At 41.0% G+C, this 17108-nt stretch overlaps 2 protein-coding genes across 11 annotated transcripts in view; both read left to right on the plus strand.

Annotated features, from left to right (window-relative positions):
- The first annotated feature begins 4841 nt into the window (after positions 1–4841).
- On the plus strand, positions 4842–10099 carry ddx51 (DEAD (Asp-Glu-Ala-Asp) box polypeptide 51). The gene is made up of 16 exons (XM_048243650.1): positions 4842–4995; positions 5140–5426; positions 5577–5752; positions 5831–5981; positions 6097–6242; positions 6337–6408; positions 6803–6909; positions 6991–7099; positions 7213–7349; positions 7691–7874; positions 8080–8195; positions 8552–8668; positions 8820–8921; positions 9210–9273; positions 9571–9705; positions 9999–10099. The coding sequence occupies exons 1-16, from the start codon at positions 4973–4975 to the stop codon at positions 10029–10031; spliced, it is 1959 nt and encodes a 652-aa protein (XP_048099607.1). The 5' UTR covers positions 4842–4972; the 3' UTR covers positions 10032–10099.
- Positions 10100–10320: 221 nt separating this feature from the next.
- Positions 10321–17108, plus strand: part of cabin1 (calcineurin binding protein 1) — a 79619-nt gene continuing 72831 nt past the window's right edge. For 4 of the 10 annotated variants that reach the window (XM_048244104.1, XM_048244105.1, XM_048244106.1 and 1 more), the window contains exons 1-11: positions 10840–11129; positions 11307–11399; positions 11526–11639; positions 11739–11873; positions 12099–12279; positions 12671–12800; positions 13039–13188; positions 13499–13974; positions 14154–14325; positions 16466–16596; positions 16757–16974. In XM_048244104.1, coding sequence (XP_048100061.1) covers positions 11127–11129; positions 11307–11399; positions 11526–11639; positions 11739–11873; positions 12099–12279; positions 12671–12800; positions 13039–13188; positions 13499–13974; positions 14154–14325; positions 16466–16596; positions 16757–16974 — 1803 coding nt within the window. In that variant the 5' untranslated portion in view covers positions 10840–11126. Of the gene's footprint in view, positions 10380–10476; positions 10573–10837; positions 11130–11306; positions 11400–11525; positions 11640–11738; positions 11874–12098; positions 12280–12670; positions 12801–13038; positions 13189–13498; positions 13975–14153; positions 14326–16465; positions 16597–16756; positions 16975–17108 lie in introns of those variants that run through there. The other 6 variants (XM_048244097.1, XM_048244102.1, XM_048244100.1 and 3 more) reach the window with 4 other exon arrangements.

Here is a 17108-nt window from a genome sequence, read left to right on the forward strand (position 1 = left end):
TGAATAGAACTGAATAGATGACGATCGAAAACTCATCAACTCTCGCTAGGGCACCACACACCAGGTCAAAAACATTAGAAAGAGTGACTGATCAGCTGATCACCATGCTGAAGAGGGAGTTCCGGGCCGAGCGGAGTGGGCACGTCCTTGCCAGAGTGCCGAATATGTCGGTGATAGTGACACAGACGTCACCGAACAAGAGGAGGAGGAATTATGGAGCCCGACAGCAGTAGAAAGGTGGTTTTGTGAACAGAACAACTAAATTTATCTTTCTGTACAGTCCTTTGACCGAAATGTTAAGTGTCAGAAGAGTGCACAAACAGCGCATATTTCATAAAAGACGCTATATCTCCATTACTGTACTGTCTGTCCACTAGCCACTTTTTACCACTGTCTTACTGCTTCACTGTTTGCATGCTATATTAGCACATATGCATAGCCCCTCCCTCTATCCCACAGCCGGATTGTGGCCACACGTATACCTATACTTAAAGGAACCATATGTAAGATTGTGGCCAAAACTGGTACTGCAATCACTTTCAAATTACTGTAGTGCGGTTTATCTCCTCCCCCTCCCCCCTGACTCGAGGTTGCCAACCCAGATGCCGAAACACTAATGACTTTGTGATTAGTAGATAGGTGGAGGGTGGTGCATCAGGCCAAAACACAAAATTACATGACAAAACACAACAACATCAGTTGAGGGCTGCAACTTCACTTTTTAAATTACAATATCCTGGCCGGACTACGGTTGTCAGTGATATAAGTATTTGAAATTAACATGATTTCTTAATGTCTAGTGACATATCAGGGCCATTTTATGATTAATGAAATACATTTCTTACATACGGTTCCTTTAATGCTCTCTTATATGTCCATATTTATTTTATGCTGGTCTCTAGACTTTATTCTTGCACTGTTGGACTTACTCATCTGCACCATCACTGCACTGACACTCACTCTCACAGAGCACCTTACCTTAACTTACACTATGTGGATACTGTTTCAGACTTGATTTAGATTTAGTGTTGTTTAGTATAATTTGTATTTTAGTATATCCTTTATCTTCTACTGTCGTTATTGCTTAGTTGTGTTTTTTATATTACATACTTTTATTACTTTTTCTGCTGTTAATGCATGTTATTTGTGATGTCTGTATGCTACTGAGACCTTGAATTTCCCCTTGGGGATCAATAAAGTATCTATCTATCTATCTATCTATCTATCTATCTATCTATCTATCTATCTATTTCTTAAAAAAAAGAGGGATTTTGATGAAAACTAGCGACTGTTTAGCTTGGGATTTATCGAGGCATGTAGAAATAAACGGTTTGTACCCACTGAGAGCTTAAACTCTCACCTTTCAAACGAGCCATAATATGTGTCCATAGCTATAACATAAAATACGCTGTGGCTTTACAAAAATCGTCAACAATGATCTAGATTGCTGGCACTCTGAGCCAAGCTTCCGAAAACAGCGCGGCATTCAAAGTGTTAATAAATTGACTACATTTGTTGCACACTTGAAACAAAATATCTTCAAAAGTATGTTAAGGGTGGTTACATATATTTCCATTCCAATAACTTCACAAACCACACATTTGCTTTTCTTTCTCTCGCTTTCCTACTGTTTACTGTTTTTAACTGCACTATTTCTTATCCTGGACTGCCACCTACTGGATAGAAAATACAACAACCTAGTAATTATGTGAATTAAAATCTACATGTTTGAATGGCCACTGACAACAGGCATCTGACACCAGGCACTTGACTATGCTGATGCCTGAGCCAAAGGGAAATTGTAATAAAAGAGATGTTGAACTTTAGTCTATAATGTTGGTTTGGCTCTTCATTGATTTACTCATCTGGCAAACTTGTTTTTAAGATGTTCATAGCAAAAATGGATGCATGTGATTAATTCAGATGAATTAATCACAAAGTATGTAATTCATTTGATTATTTTTTTTTAATTGATTGACAGCCCTAATTTCAATAGTATTGTACTTCATCTTGAAAGAATGTCATATGCATTGCATATCATTCAGGGAGAATGCATATCTTTTTCAGGGATCATGTATATTTTTCAGGGAGAGCAGGCCATGCTTATTTTATGTGAGATTTGTTTGGCAGTTTGCAAACAGAGTGCATTACCACTATCTGCTGGACTGAAGAGTGAAGGCAAGTGTACCATGTAGCCTCGTTCTGGCTGCCGGGTGAATAAAGCGAATTGAACTAAGGAAAGTAGGTTATAACTTCATTCACAAGCAAGCAGGTAGTTAAAAATTGAGCATAAAAGTTAGAAAAAACCTATAGTAGGCCTATTCATTTAGGCTATGTAGTTTGCTATGTGTCAGTGCAGGACAGGCTGTTGGTGGAGGGGAAAAAAATTCTGTCGGTCTGTCCGAGTGACATTTAAGCCTATATTATGTAGCCTAAATATACCCCAAATATAGGCTACCCATTGTTTTTATGTTAAATTGTGTGTATAGTGAAGTTATAATCAGACTTCAAGCAGTGCAAAGCAGAAGCAGCAGCTGGCAATGGATTGGAAATGACCAATGATCAGTACATTCTGGTGTAGGCTATGATGCAATAAAGATGGGGACTGCCAATGCCTTGTTCATCATTTTCAATAATTTTGCATTTGCAGGAAGTTGCAATGTGTAGCCTACCTGTGTGAACGTTTTTTGTATTTTTTTTATTGCTCAGAGCAGCACTCTTTCTGTTTAGGGCTGAGTTGTCCTAACCTGACCCTAGCCAGATGAATTTCGTTCCACTTAGCTCCGCCTAGCTTCACTCATATCCATCTGGGACCTCTTCCATTGAGAGTGATTTCTGCAACCAACTTTATGGTTCAGCCAATCAGGACGCAGGGCGGGAGTTTCATAGATGTGACGTAGTGGAGAAGCGACCGTGAGACTTATCAGCGTCACGGGTTGGCGTTGATGTGAGTGGTTGAAGTAGCACGTCAATAGATGACGGACAAGTGGCTTATTCAATCATATGCAAGCATTTTTTGATTAGGCCCAGCCTTCTGAAGCAACACTTCAATGGATCGGTTCCAGATGGATGAGTGGAGCTAGACGGAGCGAAATTCATCTGGCGAGGGTCAGGTTAGAGTTGTCCCTCCTGTTCATGGTGTGAAGTACACTCTAGAAATGGAGAGTAATCTGTTCAACTGTACAGCAATCTATACAACTTTTGCATTCATTCAGCAGCTTGTAACTGCCAAAAGGGCACCACTGCTTTGAGTTTAAGGAATTGTCCAATTGTCCCTGTTAAAAAGCGTGAAACACACAGTAGAAATAACGAACGAACATGAACTCTCTCTACCTCTTTGTCTTCCATAGCATAACATTTGTCTGAATCGCATCACATCGTATTGCACTGTATTGCATTGTGATGAATCAAATCTCACAGTATCGCAGTTGGAGGGAGAATCGTATCGTATTGTATCTTATCGGTGGTTGTTTCATATGAATCTTTAATGTATCGTATCGTTAGCAGTGTATTGAGATGCATATTGTATCAGTGGTGAAGATGCACACCCCTAGCACTGCGAGTCTGCAGAGAGATGTGCACCAACAGGCGGCATTGGAGCATTAAACCACACAATGATCCAACACATACAGTCAAACAAAGCAAGAAATGGTTAACCGAGAACAATGTCAACATTTTTGGTCCAGCCAGAGTCCAGACCTCAATCCATCAAAAAAGTGAACACAATGCCAGAGTGATGGCAAATAATCCTTCCTGACTCAAAACCTTGATTGCTGTTAAAAAGGAGGAGACATGGAGATTAAGACCCATTTTGAGAGCTGTGAATGAAAATAAAGATGTTTCCATTGATTATTAAAGGATATGAATCATTTTGGACAGGCCATTTTTTTCATAAAAATATTCAAAAAGATAACGCTTATTTTTTTTATTCCATGTTTCTACCACATTGTCTTATAACCTTTTGGCATGTGGCAGTGTCATTCACTCAGAACAAATATATTAAATCCATGTTCTTAACTGTATAGTTTACATATCTTTCGACCGAGTGGCTGTAGTGTAGTGCTGATGTCGTAGATTTGAAATGCGACTTCAAATCCGTCTAAAAAAACTTGTTTGTGAAGTGTTTGACAGCTCCTGCAGCTGTGGTGAGCAACACAAGCACGCGGAAGGAAACCATTAAGTGGAAAAACCAGAAGGCACACAACACCGGATTGCGTGAAGCCTGCCATCATAAACAGCGTCCCAGCCTTACTGATAAAAAATAGTTAAAGTAATCACTGATATTTAGACCATAGAGTTAGACCAATCTTTTCCATGTCGCCTAAGCAAACGTGATGCTAGTACCAGCAGACACTTGAAAAGATTTTCGGGAATTACCTGTCAGGGTCTTTGGGGAAACGGTAAAAGGCCACGTGTTTACTGTCACACTGGTCATTCTTACAGTTGATTGCAGAACATTGTTTTCTTTTATTCCACTTGTCAACCTTTTTCTCCGAAGTCATGTTGTCATCTGTTTTGTGTACGAGATATAACCATAGACAGGATATAACCGACAGCAAAATAACCTTCTTCTTCGTCTTCTTCTTCTTAGTTTTTCTTTGGCGGTTACCAAACAGGTTTTAGGTGCATTACCGCCACCTTTTGAATAGGAGTGTGGGTCTGGATAATACAGCCTATGGAATAATACATCTCTTTAAATTCTATGGAATAATGCTGTTGTTTCAAGTAATAAAAAATACAGCTAAAACTAAAGAAACCATCTACCAGCAAGTATAGAACAGTTCTGTATTTCTGTAAATCTTTGCGTCATCAGTATACGACGTACGTCATCTCCTGTCGACATTCATCACATGGCATTATCTTTTACTGTCTGTGGGAATTTTATTGTGATGCGAAGTGTGCTGTTTATTGCCTTACTGTAGTTCTGAATTGATCAATTCTATAGCAAAAACCAAAGGAAACCTTCTGAAGAATGGCGCTGTTCTTGATGAATCGGTAGGTAGTATAATGATCGGGATGCGAAATGCCTGTTTTCTTCTTAATATAAGCACTGCTCATGTTAGCAACTTTACTCATGAACAAACTTAAGTACTTAGGTGCTGCACTCTGATTTTGTTGTGTTTAATGACTCACCTGCAGGTATCTTGGGGATGAGGACGACGACAAGAATGCTAAGGAGTTTCGTTCCAAACTCTTGCTGGAAAAGCTAAAAAAACAGGCTAAAGAGAGGGAGCAACAGGCTCTGTGCAACAGAACAGATGGTGTTTGTCTCTCTGTAACAGATACAAATAAAACAAAAGAAGACTGCACAGACAAGAAAGAGGTAAAAAGGAAAAGAAAAAAAGCCGAAGATGCCGAGGAACTGTCCTCAAATGCTAAAGTGAAGAAGTCGAATAAGAAGTCCAAGCCATTGAAACCTGTAACAGGTGACGTTACATTTGTGTATAACATCTTGCAGGCGACTTGCTTTGACATATCCCCAGTTGTAATTTTTGATATTATCTGGAGCAATTTATATCATAATGAAACATGCTGATTCTGAAATTAAAGTTACTTTTTTATTGATGGTGCACAAGACCAAGCAGCAGACAAAGAGGTATCCAGTGAATCTGAAAGCAGCACCGATGAAAAACAGAACAGGAAAGACACAAATGAATCTGAGAGCCAGACTGGTACCTCAGCTGAGCCCAAAAGTTCATCACAGCCCAGTTTCCCCATCCTGGGAGGATTTGAGAAGAAGGCTGTTCAAAAGGTAGTCAATAGACATACAATTTAAAAAGCAGTTAAGGTTATGTATGTATTTGTGGCTAAATCATGCTGCTGTTCTCAGGTTTATAGGGTCTTGCCACAGTGGCTGGCGCAACCAGATGTGATTCAAAAGGATATTAAGAATAACCTGATCCCCACAACGTTGGTACCAGGAATTTGCCCCAAACTTCTGAAAAGATTGGACAAGAATGGGATTGATAACTTCTTTCCTGGTAAAATAGAGCTTACTTTTTAAAGTATTGAAAACCATTTCTTTTCAAATGAAAAGGAGTTGCCCTACTAAACATTTAAAAGCCTTCTTTAAACTGAATCTTTGGTCTTGTACAGTTCAGGCTGAGGTGATTCCTGCTATTTTGGAGAGTGTTTGTCATGGGCTGATGATGGGGAGAGGGAGCTACAGACCTAGAGATATCTGTGTGTCAGCACCCACAGGCAGTGGCAAGACACTGGCATTTGTCATTCCAATCGTCCAGGTAGAAATTCATTCACTTGTCGCTATGTTTTCTTTTTTCTTTACAAATTGAAAGGAATTACAAGTTAACTATATTGATATTTCCCTTATTTTAGGCTTTGGCAGAGAGGGTCTTATGTCAGGTCCGGGCTTTGATTGTGCTGCCAACAAAGGAACTTGCACAACAGGTAACTATGGCAACTTTAAGCATGGTGCATAGGTTAAGCATATGTGGGCATACTGTATTGCTGAACTGCACTGTAAGAGTATTGGTGCTACACATTAGTGGTGGCTATAAGGTCGCCCTTTACTGTAAAGCACTTTGGGTGCCTTGACAAAGCGCTTTATAAATATCAGTTGTTGTTTTATGGGTATTCTGTTTTGATTGCTTGTAAAATTCTAAATTCACATTATGTGAAATTTAAATAATATATATATATATATATATATATATATATAAATATATATATATATATATATATATATATATATATATATATATATAATTAATTAATTAATTAATTTATTTATTTATTTATTTTTTCTTCAGTTTAATCATGGAAATATCCTTTAATTTTCTAGGTGTATAAAGTTTTCTGTATGTATGCTGAAGGCACCAACTTGAAAGTGGTGATGATTGCTGGCCAGAAGTCTTTTGCTGCAGAGCAGGCATCTCTTTCAGAAAACAGGTAAGTAATCCAGAAATGGGAGAAATAGGGAAACCAATGACTTAATATCAGAACACATGATTGACTTACATTGTATATCAGAGGCGGGCTGGCCTGCAGTTTGGCTGACATTGTCGTGGCGACCCCAGGCAGGCTGGTGGATCATATCAACAAGAACGACGGTTTCAGTTTGCAGCACCTACGATTCCTTGTGAGTCAATCAGTTGCTGTATAGGTAACCATAATGTTGTTTTAAAATGAGGGATGTTGTCCTCTCTTTTCTCTCATACAAATTGACTTTGTATTTTTTTATTGGAATCTTAGGTAATAGATGAGGCGGACCGAATGATTGACAGCATGCACCAGTCATGGCTCAAACTGGTCACTCAAGCAGTGTATAAGAAGGGTGCTGATGGGTCCATCTTCGGGAGGAGAAAACCAGGAGCCATCACAGCAGCCAGGTCCGACTCTGATACCTCTGCCAGTGGTTTAGTAGACTGCATTGACTGGCTCCAAGTCCGCACTAGACTATGAGCTCTCACAAATGATTAATTCCACAGTGTTTGAAAAGATTGTTTTCCAGATAAAGGCAGAATATGAATGCCTGGCAACATTGTATCTGACCCTTTCATATTGATAGATTAGCTAATTGAGAAATATGCTAGCTCTGGTGCTGACCAAGTGCTTTATAGTGACAAATAATTACAGAAACTATATATTTAGTCCAATAATATTTGTGAGCCCCCCCCTCATCAGAATACTGTTTCACAGTGTTCTTATGGCTTGATCTCTTCTGCTGCAGCTTGTCCCCGCCCCAGATGCCTCTTCAGAAGCTGCTGTTTTCTGCCACCCTGACCCAGAACCCCGAGAAACTCCAGCAGCTGGGTTTACACCAGCCCCGGCTCTTCAGCTCCATCCACAGCGGTACCTCCACGCTAGAGGCTTCTCAACCCACGGAGAAATTCAACCTCCCCGAAGGCCTCACGGTAGAGTCTCCATACACTTCTCCTTACAGACCCTGCCAGCCAATGCCAACAAACGTGTTGTCTTATTTCCACATTGCATGACCAGAAGACTGACGGCTATGGAAGTAGAAACATGCCCACACTGAGAAACAGTGTGATAGTCATGATGGATCAATATGATTGTTGGTCACGTTGTGTCCTAACTGATTTGTCTGGGTCTCTGCAGGAATACTACATCCCGTGCACTCTGTCCAAGAAGCCCCTCATCCTCCTTCATCTGCTACTACGTCTGAAGTTCAGCACTGTGCTGTGCTTTACTAACTCCAGAGATGCTGCACACAGGTGACTAATATTTGGCTAATATAGGAGACAAAACAAAATCAAGACAGAAATCATTCCTCTCCCAATGTGTTCTCTACTTTGAGCTGAAATGTATGGGATTGGACAGTAGGCAATGGTATGATGGACGTTCCTGTAATTCCTACCTTGGTTGTTCACAGGCTAAGCTGTGCACATAGTTGAGTTGTAATATTTGTAATAATAACAGTGTCACCAATTGATACAAAGTATTTCAAGCCTCCAACATTTGAAAATGCGTCCATTGTGTTGACTTTTTTTGTGCATATATATATGTATATGTGTGTGTTTTTGTCCCCAAAATATTTCCTTGGACATGACACCATTTCTCTTCTCTGCAGGCTGTTCATGCTGGTGAAGCTCTTCGGAGGGGTTCAGGTTGCAGAGTTCTCCTCACGCCTAAGTCCTTCTGAGAGGAAGAAGACCCTGAGGGATTTTGAGCAGGAGAAAATTCAGTTGTGAGTGCAACATTTGTGTGCTGTTGCTTGAAACAACTGAATTAATAGTTGTGTTGCAAGTGGGGTTATAATGCAGTTACATGTGCAGTTACATGTGTTCTACTGATGCCGACAAATACTAATTTTGTTTATCTGTTGTCTGTTCTCACAGGTTAATAAGTACTGATGCAGCTGCCCGAGGGATTGATATTCAGGGGGTGAAATGTGTTTTGAACTACGATGCACCTCAGTTCATCAGGACCTACATTCATAGGCAGGTTACAATTCATGTTATCATCACAAATAAAGTGTAGCCATGCTGGTCATTTGTGGTATAAATATATTGTTATACAGGCAACAAGGGTCGCACATAGATGTGCAGAAAATATCAGCAATGGCATTGATTATTCTTGAATTTCCCCTTGGGGATCAATAAAGTACCTATTTATCTATCGATTACAAGTAGAATTTCAGACTGATTCCACTCCGGATAGATGAATGTCTGACCATATAACGGTATATCTAACCTTATAGTGGTATTTCTCATATTTTTGTTCTATAGGGTTGGCAGAACTGCAAGAGCAGGGAAATCTGGAATGGCATTCACATTCTTACTTGGAGTTCAGGTAAAAGGATATAAACAATTCCCCAATATTGCTTTTAGTGTTTCTGTTTCCCCATCAGATCTATGAAGTCATGAAAATGTATGTAATTGAACATTTGAGTACCGGTGTATACAATATGACTACTTTACGTATTTCCCATTGTATATTAAACTGATCTGTAGGCTATACGGTTGCTCAAATTTACAGAGATGAAACACTATGCATGGGTAATACAAATACAAACTTTTTTGCCTTTTTTGTTCATCTAGCAGTGAACAAACATCCACTGTGATTTAATTAGCGTCTGCCTCTTTTCAGGAGAAAAACTTCCTTCAGATGGTGGTGGATGCAGGCAGCCCAGGGGTACAGAAACAGATCATCCAATCAGAGAGCCTGAAAAGCATGGAGGCCCAGTATGAACAGACTCTGGTGGATCTGGGAAATGCTATCAAGGTAAGCTCATGAGAGAAAAGTAGCATTCCTGACTTGTCATATCAGTCAGTAAATGTTAATTTATTTTTAAAAATAAATTGTTATTAGAAACATAAGGAACTTTTGGGAACTAAGGAGCTTTTGTCCAAAGTGACCTATACTGACTCATGGTGACTTACAATTACATTAATATTAACAGTTTATAGTAAAGTCATGTTGTTAATAAAAAAATATATTAATGTACAGAATACTGACTAATACAATTCATACTGTTCATATACTTTTGTGACATTTTAATCTCCTTTTCTCTACAGGATGAAAAAGCAAAGAAACGTATGACACTGTGATGCATCTGTTTTGTTTGATGATTATTTGTAAATAAATAAATAAACTTCATTTATGTGTCCTTCCTCTTTACCATGTGTATACTTTGCTTATAATTGTAAATATTGAATTAAAATTTTGATCAAATGATTTTGTGTAGTCTGAGGCCTTTGAATGTATTTTTGGATGCACAAGGCAGGCTCCTCAATGTCTTTCACCCAACAACTTCACAATGTTTTGATGACGTAATATTACCAAAATTCAGCATTTGAGTTCATTATTGGCTCGTTGCACACGCGGTTGGAAGTCCATGACCAATGAAACTCTTCTACATTGCTTGATGAATTTAGTCATGATTCAAGCCTGCACCGGTAAGACAGCAATCGAACTTTGCAGAGCCTGTAATCAGTTGCGTTTATGTCATGTTAGCATGATACTGTCGATACACACACAAAAAGTTCCTTTGAAGACGCTGATAAATCCATGTTTTGCAAGCTCCCGCCTTCACAGGGTGGACTGCTTTCTAGCGCAAAGGCTAAGCTAGTTAGCAACATCGGAGAGTACGTGAGTGAATGGTGTTGGGCTAGCTGGACAGACAAAGGACTTACGGCACATTATCTGTAGGATTAAATGCAGAATACAGATACGTTATTCTGTTATATGGCCATTAAACATACCATAGTTTGTGATATTCTGCAACGTTACATTGTATGCTCGCTAAAAATGCTCATGAATCTGATAGTGTGTCTGAAAGCAGAGGATGGCGGACGGACAACGTTGGAGGGCTCAGTTTCTACCATTTAGTAGGAGTAGTTTACAGCAACATTACTAAACTTTACAGAGTCAGGCTCCACAAAAGGGTTTCATTGATAAATTCGCAAACAGCTAGATAAAACACCACAGTAGAAACAGCTGACTTATTCTTTTGCATCGGCATGTATCGAGGGCTCAAAAGATCTGCTCATGACACATACTCCTTTGTTATTTTGTCTGAACATGGTCTAACGGTGGGCTATGTATAACTATCACGATGTATGGCTCCGTAACAGGTGCTGTCTATTGATTTCCAGGTTAGGTGTCGTTGATGTCAATGGTCGGCGCCTAATTGGACATAAATAATGGTATTGTATCTTCCATCAATGTAGTTATGGAAATAATAAATGCATTTGTTCCAGATATGCCAGGGCAATCATCAAAGATCCTCTAGAATCTCTTTATGTTACTTCCTCAGGAATTCAACTGAACTGTAAAGTCTGACCTAGATAAAGACCTTGAATATGGGAATGTCTTTTGTGCAGATCCGGATAGCTGCTCTCAATGCAGCCTCTGCTGCCGCAGATGAGTGTGGGGATGCCCTCAAGTCAACCAAAAGCCGGACCAAGGAGGCACAGGTAAAATCAAATCACGGAGGTGTTACTTTTGAATTATACTCTTATCATCTTGACATGGTTTTATCTTATGCTTTGATGTATCATAATCTACACTGCAAATGTTTCTAAACCATTTTTAATTTATAGGAAGCTGAGGCCTTTGCACTGTATCACAAAGCCTTGGACCTGCAGAAGCATGACAAGTTTGAAGAGTCTGCCAAGGCGTACCATGAGCTCCTCAAAACTCCTCTTCTCAAAGAGGTAAGGACGGTATCACAAAGCAGAAGAGGGGTGAATGATGTTGCACCACACAGAATCTCTAAAGCCCTGGCTTCTGTATCGTCTGTTTTGTGTTGGCAGGCACAGCCCTCCGAGAACGAGAAGGTGGGGCTTAAGCACCCCGGGCTAATGCTGAAGTACTCCACCTACAAGAACCTGGCCAGCCTGGCTGTGCAGAGAGATGACCTAGAGACGGCCATGGACTTCTACCTGGAGGTGATGAGGATATGTTGGAGGTCATGATGTAACTTTTACTTAAGACTAGGTGGCTCTCGGTATTTCACAGTCCTGAAATGCGGTCATCATCACAAATATAAGCTAACTGTCCCATTTTCTGTGAATTCTCTGGAATGGACATACCCCATATTTACTTTGTCTCTTGCTGAAACACAAACTTCTGCAATTCAGCTAGCTCCTTTCTTCACTTTTCTGCTCCTGCAGGCTGTGATGCTAGACTCCACTGATGTGAACATGTGGTATAAGATTGGCCAGGTGGCCTTGCGCCTGGTGCGTATTCCCCTGGCCCGCCACGCCTTCGAAGAGGGGCTCCATTGTAACCCTGACCACTGGCCTTGCCTGGACAACCTCATCACTGTGCTCTACACAATCAGCGACTACAGCTGTGAGTGACGTTACATGAAAATGACCCACTTCTCTGTTGGTGAACTGTTCACCCACACAGGGCAGTTGTTGTATATGGGCACGCGCTCTGGAGTAATATCCAGTATTGGTGTTTGGAAGAAACAGGGTTTAGTAGCGTAATCTCCTCTTGTTGTAAGTGTAGCTCGAGGAGTGATTATTAATTATTGTTATTAAATGGTCATAGAGCCTGGCTGCTAGCTCTACTACCAACATAAAAATCTAATAATCTTGTATAAATTAACCCTTGTGTTTTGGTTGATTGCTTGAGTTTTTCAGAAGCGATAACTGCATATGTGTCTCAGGAACTATAATATGAGATGGCAAATGTAAGAGAGAGCATGTATATTTGTCACATTTCTTGTCATGCCAAGGCTGCCTGTACCACATCTGCAAAGCCCTGGAGAAGGATCACTGCTACACTAAGGGCTTAGTGCTAAAGGAGAAAATCTTTCAGGAGCAGCCCTGTCTAAAAAGGGACTCGATGAAAATGTTCTCCAAATGGTGGGTCTTGCTGTTTTATTGTTGTTTTATGTGGAAGTGACACCAAATTTGTTTTAAAATGCCTTTTGCCTCACCAGTATGTTATTAGGAAGGTTTAGGCTGTAATTTCTGTAAAGCATCTTTTAGACTACCCCATAGTAATGATACATACATACACTTAATTAAAGACGCAGTCCGAGATTCTTTCCCAGTGCACATTTAATAAGTCTGAACACGTCCCATTGTGTTTTTCCTGTAGCCACATGTCTGTGCATTACGTGGACGTGGATGAGGAGGAGGTGCAATCCATCGTGGAGGAGGCGCTGGAGTTGAGGAGGCGCCGACAGGCTCTGAACGTCCGTGAGCCCAAGCCTGACCTGATCCTAGTGCAGCCCATCAAATACTTCACGTGAGAAACCACTCTGCTCTCTTATCCTCCATACAGTGTTAAAATTCTGAGATTCTGTTTTTGATAGTTGGCAAATAGTCCAGAATGCAATTGGCTGTTAAAATGAAGGTGCCATCAGTACCTCAGTTGATGAGTGTAGATCATGCAGTACTACTGCCCTGCTGATTAACATTATCTCTAGGATGTAGTTAAACCCATGAATTATTATTTATTTTATTTTTTTAAATCAGTCAGACTAAGTAGATGTAAAATGCTGTTTCACGTGGAGTGCCGCGGATGTGACGGTCTCTTTGTTCATCTCGTTGTCCAGGTGGAAGAGTGTCGGAGAGAGTCTGGTGGCCATGTACCGGCACCAGACCACATGCGATCCACCGCGTCCGAGCCTTGGCCGCCGCATCAATCTGTCAGAGTACCAGGACCTGGAGCGCTGCCTCCAGCGTACGCCACCACTGCCTCCACCGCTGCCTCCATGCCAGGCTCCTGTGCAACCGCCCACCCCGGTCAGTGAGCCACAGGCCCTCTCCCAGCAGGGCAGCTGCAGCCCCAGCTCCTCGCAGCCCTCCATGGCCGAGCAGTTGGTCACTCCGGGACCTACGGCCCCTGGAGAGGCACAGACACAGATACAGACACAGATACAGATGATGCAGGCTGAGGGTCTGGTACAGGCACAGGCACAGGCACAGGCACAGACAGAGCTCCCTCCTCCCCCTCCTCTTCAGCCCACCAACCCTGCCCTCATCCCCCACAGCCAGAATACGGTGGAGATCAACACCACTGCTCCAGTAGGTCAGTAGGTCACACACACACACACACACACACACACACACATATTTATTTGTCTTTCTCCATTCTCTGTCTCTGGGCATTAATAAGAAGATTACTGTATTTTTTGCCTCAACCAAAGTCAAGGTGATCTCCATGAAATGACGTACTGCCATCAAGTATGTTGTTTTTCTTCTCCTCAGGGGTAGATCCTGTGCTGGGAGATAAGGCAAAGAAAGCCCCCAAGAGGAAGCGGGTCGTAGAGGACAGTGGAGAGACCGCCAAGCGACGATCAGCTCGAGTTCGGAACACCAAATGCAAAAAGGAAGAAAAGATAGATTTTCAGGAGCTGTTGATCAAATTTCTTCCATCAAGGTTTGGTCCTTTTATTTATTTGTTTGTATGTTTGTTTGTTTGCTTGCTTGCTTATTTTCAGGGAGTCTGATATCTGATGGCAATGACACCTAGAGCTGGGACGATTAGTCGACGTATTCAACGTAATCCATTACATAAATTCGTTGACGTGAATAATTTACGTCGACTATTTGCAACGTAGATTTATCAACGCACCCGTGATCTATTACATCCCGATTTAAGCCAAACATTCTAGAGCGCACTTTGAGAGATGTATCCAGGGTTGTAGTTAAACATATTTGTTGCATGTGCTACAAAAAAAACATTCTGTGCAATGGATGATTAAGGCCCAATTCACACTAAAGATTCACAATGAGACACAACCTTGCAGAAAAAAGTTGCAGCGTGTGTGAATTAGATGTTGCACGTTGTTGCAAGCCGTCGCGAAACATTTACCATGTCTAGTCACAGTTGCAAGGTTTTAGAATGTTGCAGCAAGTTGCTGGTTTATAGAATGTTGCAGCTCATCTTATCGCGAATCTTTGGTGTGAATTGGGCCTAATCATAGGTTAATCATAAGGCTACCAACATCCAACACCAACACCAGTGCGATACAGTTTTGCCTATGGCTATGCATGCGTGAGAATGAGACGCTTATTTGTTTGTGCGCGTGTGGGTAGCATACATGAGAGGAGAATCGATGTGCTGTGATTCCAACTTGGTCGTAATAGTCTACGCGATTAAAAAGCATGCCCACGTGTGTGTGTGTACATAGTAGGCTATCCAAACAATCCTTGCGAATTATTCTCCCGAGCCCAGCAAGTGTTTTGCCTAAAGCGAAAGTATTTTCCGACCAGGCCGAGGTGCATTCTTCAGATCTCTGTAAACGTCTATGACAATCGCCTTGTCCCTTTGCTTTTTTTAGTTTAAAACAAACTGAAAACCCAAACACCACCATTCAGTTAAAACGTCAAAGAAAAAAGTCCGCTGACAATGTTCGCTTCTATCTGTCAAATTTGAACCCAGTTCATGATTCATGCGTAACATAACACCAGTCTAGCTTACTGGGCCTAGTGCTTAATTAGCCTATACAAGAACACTAAAGGTTCCGAAAAAGAAAAAAAACTTCGACACTTTTGTTAGGGCTGCTTAGTCACAGACCTTTAGGTACTGTATTATGGAACAGTCTAGTGACGCACTTCATGGATGCCCTTTTGGACATTAACCTAATCCTTTGCACCACTGGTTAGATGTAGGCTAAAGCTGCATTTCGTTTTAGGCTACTGGTATTTAACTTGTGCAATGACAATAAAGTCAAATATACTCTAATCTAATCAAAAGACTATATGAATTAGCCTAAACATGAATAAAATCTTGCATGTTGTAAGAAACGTTGACAAAAACCCATGGCATGACCTCTCTTTCTGATAGGTGTTGAAAACTGCATGGAACTGACAGGGATTGTTTTATTGTTTTGTTTTAAAAAATAATAATAATAATAATAATACTACATCATGCTGATACTGCCTTTCCCAAATACAATGTAGCCTACAGGTGTGCATGACCTTTTATAACTGCCCTACTTGTGATTGTTTTTAGAGATTTTTAGGTTTTATAATGATGCTACAGATTTTGTGGCTGGTGCTACAAATCTATTCACCTTTGTGCAAAAATGTTAACATACAAACCTGGTGTCGCACATATCTCATGTCAGACTTTTCTGTCTGATAGGCCATGCTGATGCTGCACCCTAAAATAACTAGCCATCCTCACCTTACACATGAAACATAAAATGGTTAATGCAAAAAAATGAATGAAATGTTAATGAGAAACTTTCTGATATTTGGGAATGGAAAAAGAATTGCTAATGGACAAATTAATCATATTAATCGAAAAAATAATCGTTAGATTAGTCGACTAATCGAAAAAATAATCGTTAGATTAATTGTTTATAAATAATCGTTTGGGACAGCTCTAATGACACCATCTATTACTTAAGAACCGTAAAACGTCGTCTTTCGAGTGTCTTTAGATCCAAGAACCCAAAGTCCAGCCCAGTGGTACACCTGCGTTTTCTGTAGCACTGACATGTATGATTAGGGGTTTTGTGTTATTTATGTCTTTATGACCTGCGCTCACTCGTCACTTCTCCTCCTGGCAGTCTGAGGAAATTTGATCCGGAGGATGACGATGAAAGCCTGAGCAACATGGACACCCAGTGTGATGCCAAAGCAAACAAAGAGCCTGGAGCCAGTGAAGCCCCCACTGAGTACATCGGCTCTATGGAACAGGGTAAGTCAGATAGCACTGACTACATTCTTCAGCTATATGGAACATGGTATAGTGGAACAATATGGAAGAGTTATATATTACCCTGGGCCTGTATTTCAATAGTTGTTTATTATGTTTATATGGGAAATTCTGGAATTGTGTTTTCCCCCTGTCTCCTCAGAGCGCCAGGATGTCCACAACTTCCTGCTCAGCAACATGAGCAATGGCGGGATTCTGGAGCTGATGATGCGCTACCTGAAGGCGGTGGGTCAGAGGTTTGTGGAGCCGTGGCCCCCGGGCCTGAGCGCCGTGGTGCTGGACGTCTACCACTGCTGGAGGAAGCACAGCATCGGCCTGCCCAACCCGCTGCACAATGAGAGCAGTGACCAGCACCTCAGGGTACGCACTCCAAATGTAGAGTTCAAAGGTTCATTTCAGTTATGCACAGGGAAGATGTTAAATTCCATGTGCTACAGAGCTTAACAGTCAGCACATGTAGGTTTCCTATGCATCTCCCCATTTGTCATCTGGAA

Source organism: Alosa alosa, chromosome 5, assembly GCF_017589495.1.
Source record: "Alosa alosa isolate M-15738 ecotype Scorff River chromosome 5, AALO_Geno_1.1, whole genome shotgun sequence".
Lineage (NCBI taxonomy): Eukaryota > Metazoa > Chordata > Actinopteri > Clupeiformes > Clupeidae > Alosa > Alosa alosa.

What these genes read in the sequence shown, in the direction of transcription:
- ddx51 (XM_048243650.1), top strand. Translation starts at nt 4,973, where the DNA reads ATGGCGCTGTTCTTGATGAATCG. An exon ending in TCCAGAGATGCTGCACACAG is followed by an intron (nt 8,196 to 8,551) that starts GTGACTAATATT and finishes TCTTCTCTGCAG; the next exon opens with GCTGTTCATGCTGGTGAAGC. An exon ending in CATTCTTACTTGGAGTTCAG is followed by an intron (nt 9,274 to 9,570) that starts GTAAAAGGATAT and finishes GCCTCTTTTCAG; the next exon opens with GAGAAAAACTTCCTTCAGAT.